General features: G+C 30.3%; 1 protein-coding gene across 2 annotated transcripts; it reads right to left on the reverse strand.

Moving 5' to 3' along the window:
• Positions 1-10,656: 10,656 nt before the first annotated feature.
• Positions 10,657-14,468, reverse strand: LOC21393429 (squamosa promoter-binding-like protein 13A). Of its 2 annotated transcripts, XM_024162103.1 has the most exons (5): positions 14,398-14,458; positions 14,275-14,299; positions 13,002-13,518; positions 12,063-12,196; positions 10,657-11,598 (listed from the first exon to the last, which is right to left on the reverse strand). In XM_024162103.1, the coding sequence occupies exons 3-5, from the start codon at positions 13,421-13,423 to the stop codon at positions 10,955-10,957; spliced, it is 1,200 nt and encodes a 399-aa protein (XP_024017871.1). In that variant the 5' UTR covers positions 13,424-13,518; positions 14,275-14,299; positions 14,398-14,458; the 3' UTR covers positions 10,657-10,954. The 2 variants fall into 2 exon arrangements, with proteins under 2 accessions (XP_024017871.1, XP_010086977.1); XM_010088675.2 differs by having other exon boundaries at positions 14,275-14,468.
• Positions 14,469-14,677: the final 209 nt, after the last annotated feature.

Here is a 14,677-nt window from a genome sequence, read left to right on the forward strand (position 1 = left end):
TAATGTATGTGTGTGACATATTAGTGCAAGTAAGTATATTCTAAAATACATTTGCCTTATTTTCTTTCTTATATTTTATTTTTTATATACTATATTCATTATGTGGTAATAAATTATTTCCCCATTGTGCCAATTTTGAGCAGATTTGGCCTTTTCTTATCTCCATAATGTACTGCTACGCTTGAATATCAATCGTTTCCTACTCTATCTTCAAAGCACAACATCATTTCTATATATATTCTGATTTGGTTAGCTGATATTTGCTATTCACACAACATTCCAGGTATTATTAAAGTTTTATGTCGTTCTTATTTCAATATTTATTTGTGATATTAGACATGAGTGATGTTGGTAACACTAACTATATCTATATACTTTGTCTATAATAAAATATGATGTTTTTACTTTGTAATACATTATTGTAGGACACTATATGTTTATAAACTATTATTTTCTTCTCATATTTAATTTATGGTATTATTATTACAAAATATTGCCAATATGGTTGATTATCTATAAAGAACAAAAACTTTAAATCAAGTAAAGAAGTTAAAATATTCATATATTTTTACATTTATTTAATATAAAGATTTATTTATTCTTATTAAATATGTTTTAATTTACTATATTTGACATTGTACATATATCATTTTTGCTTCTGAAATTGTATATTTAGTGTATATATTTTTATATTGTTTTATGTGATAATCATTTTATTATATTTATTCATTGAATAAAAAATTCTCATAAATATTTATTTATCATGTTATGTACGTTTAATTTATCTTATTTGTTAGATAAAATTGTTTACTCTCTTTTGTCTAACGTAGTAACCAAATTTCTTCATACTCCATAATTTTTTCTAACATAAATATAAATTTTACAAAATAATTTATTAAAATATATTGTATTGTAATACAGAGATGGAGCCGAAAAATTTTTTTTAAAAAAGCCCATAAAATCAAACTACCATGCACGTCGTATCATCTCACATATGGATGAGGATTCAACAATTGTAAATACTGATTACTCAAGTAAATCAACTTCTGGTACAAGAGATTCATTCACACTGATCCCTCGATCTAGAGTTAATGTGATACAACATATGTCCCAAACTGAAAGCAGACGTATGCAACATATGTCTGAAACTGAAAGCAGATCTTCTGAACTAGCCCTTCCATCAACGTTTGAAAACAACACACAAAATTGTAAATTTCTTATTTATACTAAATATTAAATGTTTACAAGAAAAAATAATTATTTATATAATAGTCTCATAAACTCATCTAAATTTTTTTTTAATAGATGATACTAATATGTACATCGACTTTGGAAACTATTCTTATATCTGCCATTATTGTGGTACTCTTTTTTTGCTTAATGAACGAATTAAAAAAAGTAATCCTCCTAAATTCAATCTTTGTTGTAGACTATTTATCTTTATTATTTATTTACAGCATGAAGCAATACAGGGAACAATTCGAGCACGTGATTCGAACTTCATTTCTCAAAAAATTGAACAAGACAATATATACAATATTAATAATTTTTATGTTACTGAAAATAAACCAACGTACAAAGTTGTTCCACACAGTGATATGATCCAATTTGCACGAGCAACATCCTTTACTCCTATTATGGACGATGCACCATATATCCTATTTCACAAATTCTACTTCATAGAATTTGATCAGCTATATCAAAGAATAAATAATATTGAGATATTAACAGGTAATACATGTTATTTCACTTATTTTAGTATTATTATAATTATTTCTTGAATATTTATTTACAAAATTTTCCTGTTTATATATAATATTAGATGTTATTAGAGTATTAACAAGTGTCCAAGCAATTGAGCATACAAATGTCAACACCAGACCAACAACACGGCGATCTATAATGATACAAAACATCAGCTACAGTAAATTTATGCATTTTTTCCCGCATTTATTATTCATTACAACTATTTAACGTAAATACAATATTTTTTCACTTTTTTGATTCAATTTTATTAATCATTTTTATGATTACATTTTTTCAACAGAAATGAACAACTACAGGTAAGCCTATGGGGACATAAAGCTGATCAATCTGATGAGAATTTTCTTAAAACACTTAAAGCACCAGTTGTGGCAGTTTTCTCAGCAATGTTGACAAAACAATATCTAGGTATTTTTAACATTGCTTTATTATAACAATTTTATATACATAGGTAAAAACTATAGCATACATTTATTCATTACTCTATTATATTTCTAGGTAACTCATATGTTTCGAGTACATCAGCAACAATTTTCTATATTGACCTAGACATTCCAAAAACAACAACGTTAAAGACAAGGTATATATATATATAATATTTTTTAATAAATTTATCACACTACATATTCATAAATTTTATTTATATTTTCCTTAACTTATTTGTATTTTTATATATACAGATTTTCCCATCAAAGTTAACAAATTGAATTCCTACCACCGTCAAAAACACCAATCTAAACAATTGAAGAACAAATATCAGCAAACAGAAGAACAATAAACGAACTCAAAATATTGGATGCAAAAAATAATTTGGTTAGTACTATTAACTTTCTTATTATTTTTTTACTACACTTAGTAAAAAATTTAAAACCACAATATTTACTTTTTATTCAAGGTGGAAAATTCACTGTAAGAGCAACCATAGTAAACTTTTCAACATCTCAAGGATGGTTCTACAATTCTTGCCCCAAGTGTTATCGACAACTAAAACAAGCAAGAATAGGTTGGTGGTGCGATAGTCATGGCCACATAAAGTCAACACCATCTCCATGGTAATTAAATTTATTACCAAATCATTTTTTTACTATATACCTTTATTAATTTAAAAATATAGTTTATAACATTAAAAAAATATTTATATATATTTTACAGGTATAGATCAATAATCTAAATTGAAGATTACACTGGAGACATGGAGGTTATCGCTTTTGGCAGAACCGCTCAGGCATTAATAAAAAAACCATGTTCTGCCTTAACAATTGACGAAGGCTTTACTGATCCATTTATAATACCGCCAACGATTGATAAGATCCGAGGCCAATCAAAAATCTTCCAAATCTTCTTTCAAGGATGGTTCTACAATTCTTGCCCCAAGTGTTATCGACAACTAAAACAAGCAAGAATAGGTTGGTGGTGCGATAGTCATGGCCACATAAAGTCAACACCATCTCCATGGTAATTAAATTTATCACCAAATCATTTTTATTTACTATATACCTTTATTAATTTAAAAAATATATTTTATAACATTAAAAAAATATTTATATATATTTTACAGGTATATATTAATAATCCAAATTGAAGATTACACTGGAAACATAGAGGTTATCGCTTTTGACAGAACCGCTCAGGCATTAATAAAAAAAATCATGTTCTGCAATAACAATTGACGAAGGCTTTACCGATCTATTTATAATACCACCAGCTATTGATCAAATCCGAGGACAATCAAAAATCTTCCAAATCTTCTTTCAACAACGAGGCACCCAAATGAGCACAATAATTGCCAAAATATTTGAAGACATCCATGTTCCATCATTGCCACCAAAACAGTTAACTACAGGAACAGAAGATCCACAAAGGTAAATAATGTTTTTTTATCTTTTATCAACTATACATAAAAAATATTTATATTATGTTGATTACAATTTTAAAAATCTTATCCTTTTTCAGCCCACAACTAATACCAACAGCACATCTATCAACACCAGCCACATTTGATCCACGCACTCTGACACCTAAAAAATATGGTACAAGGTAAGACACGTTCAACACAACAAATATTATCAACTAATTTAAATACATATCTAAAAATTATTCCCTTTTTACAGCCCTGAGTCAAGAACAACAAGACAATCTGGAAAACGTCCAAAAATAAGGTAATATAAATATTTTTATAATATTTATTTCATATTATAGAATTTAAACATCTTTATTTTTCTTAACACTTATATTTACAAACATTTTGCTCATTTTTATATTTGCAGCTGGAACAAATGAAATGCTTAAGAAACACAACAACATTGTATTTTATTTTGTACAATCTGTATATATATATATTATAAATAATAATACTATATATATATATATCTGTGTAAATATGTTTGTACAAATTTTATATCTATCATATAATACAACATTCTATAATATATGTATATATATAGATACATTTTAAATACAGCTACCATATAATACAATACAGTATTCCGCAGTAATGCGCGGAATACAGGCTCGTTTGTTCTAAAATGATGGTTGTATTTGCAGTTATTTTTATTTTTGTTTTTTACATTTTTTAAAAAGAAAAAATAAAAATATGAGAAAAATGGTATTTTGCACAATTAAAGATAAAAAATAGAAATGAAAATGATTTTTTAGTTTAGTGTAAAATTGAAGAAAAATGAAAAATAATTTTTAATCATTTTTTATTTTTTGTTTCCGTTTTCTTCTCTCTCGAGTAAAAAGAGAGACATTAATAAATTTTTTATACTAAAAATAATCTCTTGATAAAACTACCAAACATATTTTTAAAAATAATTTCTGTCTGAGATTGAAAACGTTTTCATTTTCATTTTCATACAAAAAATAAAATCATTTTAGAACGAGTTCCAAACGCACCCGATATGTTTTTTGTATGAAAATGAAAACGTTTTTAATCTTAGACATAAATTATTTTTGAAAATGTGTTTGGTAGTTTTATTAAAAGATTATTTTCAGTACAAATTTTTTTTTAATGTCTCTCTCTACTCGAGAGAGGAGAAAACAGAAATAAAAATGAAAAACGACTAAAAATTATTTTGTATTTCTCTCATATTTTACACTAAACCAAAAAATCATTTTTATTTCCGTTTTTTATCTTTAATTATATCAAACATCATTTCTCTCTCATTTTTATTTTTTCTTTATCAAAAAAATATGAAAAATAAAAACAAAAATAACTTTAAACACAACCATAATTTCTTAATGATAGAAATTATAACATATTCTTGTTTTACTTTTTACATAGATATTTTTATCGAAAATAGTAAAAAATAGGCCAATATGAAAATCTTAAGAAAGTATATAGGCCAACTTTTAGTTATAGAAATTAATATGTCATAATTTGTCAAGTTATAGTTCATAATCAGATAAGTTATGGACAAACTTGTGAAGTTATGGTTCATAGCCAGACAAGTTATAGACAAAAACCGTGAATTATGGACAATAATTTATCAAGTTAATGGTTCATAACCAGACAAATTATGGACGAAAATAATAATTTAATCTATTTATTAACTTACATAAACTATTGACCTATTAATTTTAATTCATCTCAAGTCTTGATTTATTTTCCTCTTTCTCCCAATTTTTATTTTCAATTTTATCCTTTTTCAATCTAATCCGAAATATCAAATCCTAATCTAAAATTCCCTCTCTCTCTTCACCTATCTCTCTCTCTCTCTCTCTCTCTCTCTCTCTCTCCGGCAACCTACAGCTTTCTCTCTATTTCATCTCAACGAGATCGCTGAATCTCTAGTTCGCTGTTTGAGGACGACGATGACGGAGATCGCCATGATATCCGGCGACGCGCGACCTCGTCACCACCGGAGTTGACGTGAGTTCGAGCAGCGACAACGACGAAGACCACTATTATCTCCGTGATCTCCGACGGAGATCGTAGATCGAGGTCGTCATCTCACAGATCGAGGCATTACGCCGCCATTACAAAGCTCGGATCTGCTTTGTCTCCATCGGAATCAGACCGAACCTTCTCTGGCGTCGGATCTGCTCTGTCCTCCCCTCCAGAAGTCTAATCTGTAGTCTCCTTCGCCGTCTGAACTCGGATATCACAAATGGAGGATGACGCCGATCTGGTTCAGCCATTCCAGTCACCTTCATCGCTGAAATCGTCACCATCAGATCCTTTCTCTCTCCGATCTTTGATGGCAGCAAAACTGAACATCATTTTTGCCGAGTTTTGTCAAGTATTTTGCTGATTTGGTTGTTGATTGTTTCCCTAAAAAATGATGTTTAGTCTCATTTAGTTCGTTGATTCGAGTTTTTAATTTGAGTTGAAATGTAATTTTATGTAAAAAATTTTTACTGTAGTAAAAAAAAGACTATTTTTTAAAACTTTTTACTGTAGCAAAACTCAAATTCTAAACTCGAATTGGTGAAATGAACGGAGCCTTAGTTTCTGATTTTGGAGATTTTTCTTTTTTGAGAAATGGCGGTCTCGTTCACTTCGCGGATTCGAGTTTTTAATTCGAGTTGAGATGTGATATTTTTTAAAAGCTTTTCACTGTAGCATAAAAGTTAGATGTGACATTTTTTGAGAGTTTTTTACTGTAGAAACTTAAAACTGAAAACTCGAATCGGTAAAATGAACGAGGCCGTTGTTTGTTTTTTGGCCACGATAATGGCAGATTTACTGCTGTTTTATTTTTGGCCGACGATGATTTATTTTTGTCCTAGTCCCGTTCGGTTCACTAATTAGAGTTGAGATGTGATATTGTGTGAGAGCTTTTTACTGTAGCAAAAAAGTTAGATGTGACTGTTTCTGAGAGCTTTTTACTGTAGCAAAACTCAAATCAGCGAAAAGAACGGGGTCATTTTATCAAGATTTACGATAAATGCGATATTTACCGGTAGTCACAATTAGTTATTAGATTTTTATATAAATATGATATTTATTTGTAAATAAAATATTTATTATTAAATATAGTATTTATCAGTTATTAGAATTTGCTTTTAAATTTTTGAATAAATATGGTATTTATTAGTTGCGGGTGGTTCAATTTTTAGATAAATATGATATTTATTAGTTGTTAGTCGACCGTTAGATTTTTAAATAAATATGATATTTATTAGTAAATATAGTATTAATCAGTCGTCAAAATTAGTTGTCAGATTTTCATATAAATATAATAAATATTATATTTACTAGTAAATACGATACTTATTAGTAAATACAGTATTTAACAGTCGCCGGGATCAACAGCTAGATTTTAGATAAATTTGATATTTATTAGTAAATATGGTATTTATTAATAAATATATTGTTTAATGGCTATCAGAGTCGGTGGCGGGATCATCAGATAAATATGATATTTATGAGTAAATATGGTATTTACTGGTAAATACAGTGTTAAATGGTTACCGAACTCGATAGTTGAATTTTCAGATAAATATGATATTTACTCGTAAATACGGTATTCACTGGTAAATATTGTATTTATTAGTAAATACAATGTTAAAAGGTGTCATGAATCGGTGCATAAATTTTTGGATAAATATGATATTTACTAATAAATACAATGTTAAACGATCACCGAAGTCAGTGGCTGTATTTTTAAGTAAATATGATATTTATTAATAAATATCATATTTATTGGTAAATATAGCGATAAACGGTCGCTGGAGTTGGTTGTCGACTTTACGGGTAAATATGATATTTATTAGTAAATACGATACTTACTAGTAAATACAGTGTTAAACAATTACTGAAAAACAGTCACCGAAAAACAGTCATCAGTCGCCAAAAAACAGTCATAGGTTGCTGAAAAATAGTCTCCGGTCGTCGAAGTAGGCCATAGTGGACTTAATTATAATCTACCTATTTTAAAAAATATGCTATAATCTACTATTTTTTAAAAAATAGATATTTAAAAAGGAGGAATGAGATAGAAAAAGATGTTTAAGGGTATTTTTAAGTTTTTAATAATGTTTAAAACTTAAAATACTATACTATAATTTACTATTTTTTAATAATATGATACAATTTATTAATTATGTTATTTTTCTCCAATGTCACTTTTTTTATTGTTTATTTTAATGTAGTATATGGTTTGGGCAAAGCTTAAAGTCAACGTGTTGATCTATGGTTTTTTTTCATTTTTCATTTTTTTATTTATTACTAAACAATTTGAATCTTTTTCTTTTAAACTTTCACGTTTGGTTGATGAAGTCAGAATTATGATTTAAAATTATTTTTAATTTACGTGTATTTTTTGTGAAAAAAAAATATTATAACGAATTACGAATTATTATTTAAACCATAATATGAATCCTTAAACCAAACACAAATTTCAATGATTGTGCCTGATTTTTGATCGACAAAGTCATTCATTTATCATTTTGTAAGACAACGTTAAAACTTGAAAAAAATAAATAAATAAAATGCAGATGCAAGTACGCAAGGATAACTGTTAAAAACGACAGTATCTCGGCAAAACTATAATTACGTGCTGCAAATTGTTGTTTATTTCTTTTGGGTCGTTTTTCATTTCTTGTGGTCTTCGTTATGTTTTTACTTTTTTCTTTTACGTTGTTGTCGTTTTTTGATGTATATAACCATGTTGTCGTTCTTTGATTTGTTGTTCCTGTAAGTTGTCATTTTCTTCATTGTTGTATTTTTCTGGTTTTTGTTATGGTTTGGGGTTTGCAATTAATTTGTTGTCGTTTTCTCATTTGTCGTAGTTTTTTTGGATGCGTTTTGGATTTTTTGTCGTTTCCTCATTTGTCATCGTTTCAGTTTCTGATCGTTTTCTCAATTCTTGTCGTTTGCCATGGTTTTTAACACGCTCTTTTTTTTGTCGTTTTCTCATTTGTCATCGTTTCAGTTTCTCGTTGTCTTCTCAATTCTTGTCGTTTGCCGTGGTTTTTTTCACGCTCATTTTTTTGTCGTTTTACCATTTATTTGTCGTGTTTCACTCCTTTGTTGTTTCTTCCGTTATTTCACTTAACAAAGACAAAACTTATGGTGAGGCTTTGTTACTCTATGGATAGGTACTACTTTTTAATAATTAGATTCACCTTTCAACAGTTAGATTTGTGGCTGAAATATAGACACTCATATCTAACCATTAAAAAATTAATCGCCTTCCATACTAATAATATGAAAACGTCTCCTCTATCATATTTAACATCGGAGTTCACTCTTTTCATTTCCTTTTCCTTTTCTCTTTGTTGTCCTTTGACTTTTTGTTTGTTTTCTCAATTGCTATCTTTGACTCTTTTATTTATTTAATATCCTTTTCACAAAGTTCTCAAAAAAAAAAAAAAAAACAAAACAAAACAAAAAAATCCTTTTCACAAATAATGTCTTTCAATACATTGTTATTCACTTAAAAAAAAAAAAAACCAATAGAAAAAACAACAGTACCTCCCACTAGAATTTTTTTTTTTAAAAAAAAAGCCTTCCCTATAATAAATATTGTGTTTCCTTTCATTCATTTCTCTTTTTTATTTACTGTCCTTTGATTTGTTCGTCCTTTTTCTGACTTTTGTTGTTGTTGTTGTTGTTTGTGAGTCCTTTGTTTTTCATTACTTTATGTCCTCTTCTTACCTTGTTGTCGTTTTCAGTTTCTGTTGGTTTTCATTTGGGTATCGTTTGAGCGTTTTCGTTATTGCTTCCAACTGCAGATCTGTCCATTAACAAAACTAAACCAATTAGAATTAAAAAAAAAAATCCCCATCATAAATATTCTGTTTCCTTTTATTCATTTCTTTCTTTTTTTTTTACTGTCCTTTGATTTGTTCGTCTTTTTTCTGATTTTTGTTGTTGTCGTTTGTGAGTCCTTTGTTTTTCATTACTTTATGTCCCCTTCTTACCTTATTGTCGTTTTCAGTTTCTGTAGGTTTTCATTTTGTTGTCGTTTGAGTTGTTGACCTTCTTGTCCTTTGTCCTCGTTCTAATTGTCTTTTCATGTCGTTGTTGTTTTCTTCATTTTATTGTTTCATTTCTTTTCACCTTGATATATATCACCTACCACAATATTGGCCTTGGAGGGAGAAAAAAAAAACGGAAAAGGAATTGAATTAAAACACATGCATGATATGTATAGAGATATATATTACATTATATATATACATATATGAAAAAGAAACTAGCAGCCAAGTACCTCGTCGCTCTTCTTTTTGTTCTTGCTTTAAGTTTTCGCCCTTTTCAGTTGTATAGAACTTTTAGTACTAGTGTTATTGATAATGTAAAGGGTAAAAATAAAATTGACTGCTACATATTTAAATACAACAACAAATACCAATTTATAAGTACGTTAGGTCTCTCTACTAAACAGGTTACCTTTAAGATCAAAATCCAAGTTTTTAGAATCTAATTTGCGTCATGGTATTATAGTGCAACGAACTCAAACGAGCAACACGATCGATCAAATACAAAATTAATGACTCTAAGAAGAATACCATTTTGTGAAGGCGTGTAAATTGTAAAAACAAACTTGAGTCTCATATCACTTCTCGTTTAAATATAATAATATAAACCAAATTATAAAAATATTGGGTCTCTTCACTAATCAGATTAACCTTTTAAATTAGAAATTTAAATTCTTCAAAAGTCCAATTCGCATATGATAATGCGTAATGCTAGAAATCTTTCATCGTCATGGTTAAGATATATCAACAATATCCTTATGATTGACAATTCTTCTCAACTTAGCTTTCCATGATCGTTATTTATTTATTTTATTTTTATTAGTGGGCTTTTCAATATGAAGAAAAAGTTAAACCATGAGTACCGCATATCAGAATGACGAAAAAAGAAACAAGAACATAATTAACAACCTGAAAAACGATAATAAATAAGCAAAGAAACAATAATGATCTCATTAATGCCCCAATTCCACAAAATGAAGAGATTGTGCTATTTAGCCTTTGAAAATGATCTCATTAATGCCCCAATTCCACAAGCATATGTCATCCTTGCAATGAATTAACGTTTAAACAAATAATGAAATCGCCATCAGAAAATATAGTAGTTTAAAGAGAAATTGTTCAACTAAACTACTAACTTTGGATTGAGTAAAGAAAGTTGTATTTTACTCCACAATAATCATTAAATAAGAGAAAATTAAAAATATCATTGACTAATTTGTGTCTTAAAATCTTGAACTTTTTTTTTTTTTTTCCCAATCATATACTACCCCCAATGAGATGGAAGTGTTTCATGAGGATGAGGGGCTTCATTGCCAACAGATCCCATGTGGAACATCCCATTTGGACAATGTACTGACTCAGCATTGCCACTACTTCCATTGGCCATCAAAACTGAACTCATGGGCTCTAAGCCGCCGTGCACATATAGGGCGGGGTGGTGCACCATTGGCATTGAGCCAAGCTGCGAGTTGTTGTGTCCCAAACTGATCTCAGATGTTTGCGCTTGGGATGATGACAGAAGATAGAGAGCACAATCCGAGTGTTGGACGTCGAAGAACGCTTTGCTCTTGGACTCACTACTACTCTCACACAAAGGAAATGTCCTTAGGAGGGGATGATTATGGCATGCCGAAACCTCGGGTGCTGTGTGGCTGCTGTTGATTGTGGGGCTGTGATCTTGCAAGAGTGGGAAGGGCTTATTACTGCATCCCTTGTAGGTTGTGTTGGTGGTGGGGGAGGGTGAACCCATAAACATGTTTTGCTTATCAAGAAAGGGTAGTTGTGGATGGTGGTTGTGGAGACCGGAATCTGCCTCGGTTTTGACAACGACACCTCCCGGCCAGCTGGGGTTCACAACTGTGGTGGAGGGATATATTAGTGAGCTAGAAAATGGTAACAATTGAGTACCTGCAAGAAAGTGTAAAGGAAATTGATATCAGATCAATTTATCATCATATATATATATATATATATTGAGAAAGCATAGCAACGAGTGTTAGTTAACTCTTTGGGGGTAAAAGGAATTCTTGATCGGGAACACATGTAAGCTTTAGTTAGAGTACATTTTATGTTTCAATGGATATTCATTATATATACTAATAAAATATGCCATTAACATGATATCCAAGACAAAGAAAGGCCTCCCTAGTGCTAATAGTTGTCAAAATAGCCACCAAGCATGATGAATGGAAGATATATATATATATATCTTATTAAAAAGCTATTATGTCTCATTAAAGCATATTTTTTCGTGATCTCCATGATTAAGAGCACTTTGGAAATAATTAATAGTGGCCCTTAATTCTTTTTAGTGCGAAAGCTTTTTTTAGAGTAGTTCTTTTTAGTGATACTAACAAAAATCTCCAACTAACCGGTGTAATTGGACAACAAATTTCCATAGCGCGAGAAGGGCTCCGGTTGAGGCTTCCTTCGCCTTCTGTTGTGTCCGTCAAGACGTTTTCTGCAGCTCCTCTTTCCTTCGTCGAATTCCTCGAGCGAATGGAACCTACGACGAGGAGATGAATTCATGAGAAGACTACTTTTCCAAGAAAACACCAAATTCACAGCAAAATCTGGACTTGGTATAAGAGTTCAATAGCATGACATGACTATATAATCTGCGATTCTACGTTGTAGTAATAATCATCACTACATCCATAGAGCTTGATTTTTAAAATATAATATCGGTAGGATACGGTTTTTAACTTTAGCTCACATCATAATCATATAAAATTAATAAAAATACGACGGTTAAAGGAAACAAAAAAAAATGACGAAAATCTGAGAGTTAAAAACCGTGTCTAAAAATTCTCCTAAAAACAAAAACCAAGCTCTTCGTGTCAATACTTCCGAAACCCTTGTCCACAATAAATCAGAACATTTATATGGAAAACAGATAGGATTAAGGAATATAAATTAACTATCCAAAAATGAGTCACTTAAGTCTAACAATTCCAGTACAAAATTTGAAGTAATCTGACATGTTATATGACAGAAAAAAAAAGTAACAACGATTCTTTTCTGTATTCGTCCTTATTTTAAATCATAATTTATGATTCTTTACGGTATTTTTCTCTAAAAAATACAAAAAAACGAGAATAATTCTGGGATTGTTCTTTTGAAGTGTAACTTGAGTGTAGTTTTTAAGTTAAATTTGAATTATAACTTAAGTTGAAGTTATAACTTGAATAAAGTTGAAACTTAAAAGAACGTGAATTTAAATAAAATTATAACTCGAGTTTAAATTTTTTCTAAATTTTGTTAGAAAAGAACAATCGCTCTCAATCATAGTTTTGTCTACTATTTCATACCTGCTACACTGCTGGCAGAATCTCTGCTTGTGGCCACCAATTGTGACCTGAGGAGTCTTGGAGTGGAGTTCACAAACCTTATGGCGCCTATGGTAATCTCTACAATTGCTAAGGTCTGCATTACACCCATCAACAAGGCATGAAACTGCCTGGGATCCATTGTAGGACCCACGCGACCTCTTCGACGATCCCGACGGTGAAGACACCGGTTTCGGAACCGCCCCCGGCTCCCTCCACGTATCCACCATTTCATTGCCTGAATTTCCCGTCTGACCCAGCTTCAAGTCTACTGAGAAGTCCTCCCTAATGGCCTTTTGATCTCCAAAGCTGTTAGACCCATTAACTGTGTCCAAGTTGGAGAATGTTTCTTGTTCTAGCTCAGTGAAATCCCAAGAAGTTGGTGCTTTGGAGTTCCAGTCCATAAAAACTCTTCACTTTTTTTTTTTTTGTACTTTGTTGGATTCTTCACACCTTATCCGCACAAAATATTTTGGCTTCTTTTTTCTGTTTATATCATCTGCAAAATAAGAAACTAGTATGAAATTTGCAGCAAGATAGATATATTGAGGAGAAGAAACAAATACAAGCAAAAAAAAAATATACATATATCTACTTTGTCAGAAAACCCAAGTGAGCAGAAAAAGTGAGCAAACCAATTAGTACAAATTTCCATCTGCAGCTTGAAATAAGCAAGTTTTGTGCTAAAACAAAAATAAGAAGCCAACTACCCCAATCCTTGATTAGGAGCAGCTTACCAACTCAAATCATAAAGTAAATAAAAAATAGAAACTCATGATAGTCACGAAAAAAAAAAGGTAAAAAATGCAGCTGCAAAATATTGCAAGAGCACATCGCAGTTCTTCACCTAGAGAATAGTCAAATAAAATAAATAAATAAAAGAAACAACCTCGTAATACAAAGTAATGCCTTTTTTTCTGTTTAGATTATTAAAAACAGGTGGGAAAGTGGTATCAAGTTACACATATTGCTCCAAGGAACTCGGAAGCTGAATTTGGAGAAAAGAACCATTATAGATCATAAAATAAAATAAAAAATCATATATAACTGAATAAATAAACATGAGAGAGAGAGAGAGAGGCTACACAAGTGCTCTTTCCAGCCATTTATTCACTGACAATAGATTCCATTAAAAACCAACCAAGAAGTGGGTGCCAATTAAAAAAAGAAACTTGAAAAAGAGAAGATCAGAGAGAGGAGAGAGAGAGAAAGATGAGTTTCGTTGAGTTTAGAAGTGAAGAATCAATTGTTGTACCTGTCAGCAAATGCCATTGAGATTTCTGCAGAGAGGGAGAGAGAGAGAATGGATAATTTATTGAATTTACTAAACTGTGAGATTAGAGAGAGAGAAAGAGAAGAAGGGTGGTCAGTGACTAACTAGAGGAGGAACTTGTTGAATGTGAGAGCCAAAAGGAGGTTGAGAGATTTTGCTTTCAAAGCTGAGCTTACTATTTTGAGGGTTTGTTTGAAATACATGACCATGGTATAAAAAAGTGAAAATAATATTAATAAATAATAACCCACAATTAATAATAGGGACAGCCTGTTTGTTGCTTTCAACTTTTCTGAACCAAGAAAAAGAAGTACAAGGATGGATGCTTGAGACAAAGCATGTGGCATTGTGTTTCACATTTCATGGTATGTCTTTCTTTTGGGCT

The sequence above is a fragment of the Morus notabilis genome, unplaced genomic scaffold, assembly GCF_000414095.1.
Source record: "Morus notabilis unplaced genomic scaffold, ASM41409v2 Scaffold257, whole genome shotgun sequence".
Classification (NCBI taxonomy): domain Eukaryota; kingdom Viridiplantae; phylum Streptophyta; class Magnoliopsida; order Rosales; family Moraceae; genus Morus; species Morus notabilis.

Bases quoted from the DNA above. Each gene is read 5' to 3' on its own strand.
- LOC21393429 (XM_010088675.2), bottom strand. From the start codon at position 13,423: ATGGACTGGAACTCCAAAGCACCAACTTCTTGGGATTTCACTGAGCTA. The intron at 12,197-13,001 runs GTATGAAATAGT...TCCTCGTCGTAG, and splicing joins TTCTGCCAGCAGTGTAGCAG to GTTCCATTCGCTCGAGGAAT. The intron at 11,599-12,062 runs GTTAGTTGGAGA...ACTTTCTTGCAG, and splicing joins TTTGTTGTCCAATTACACCG to GTACTCAATTGTTACCATTT.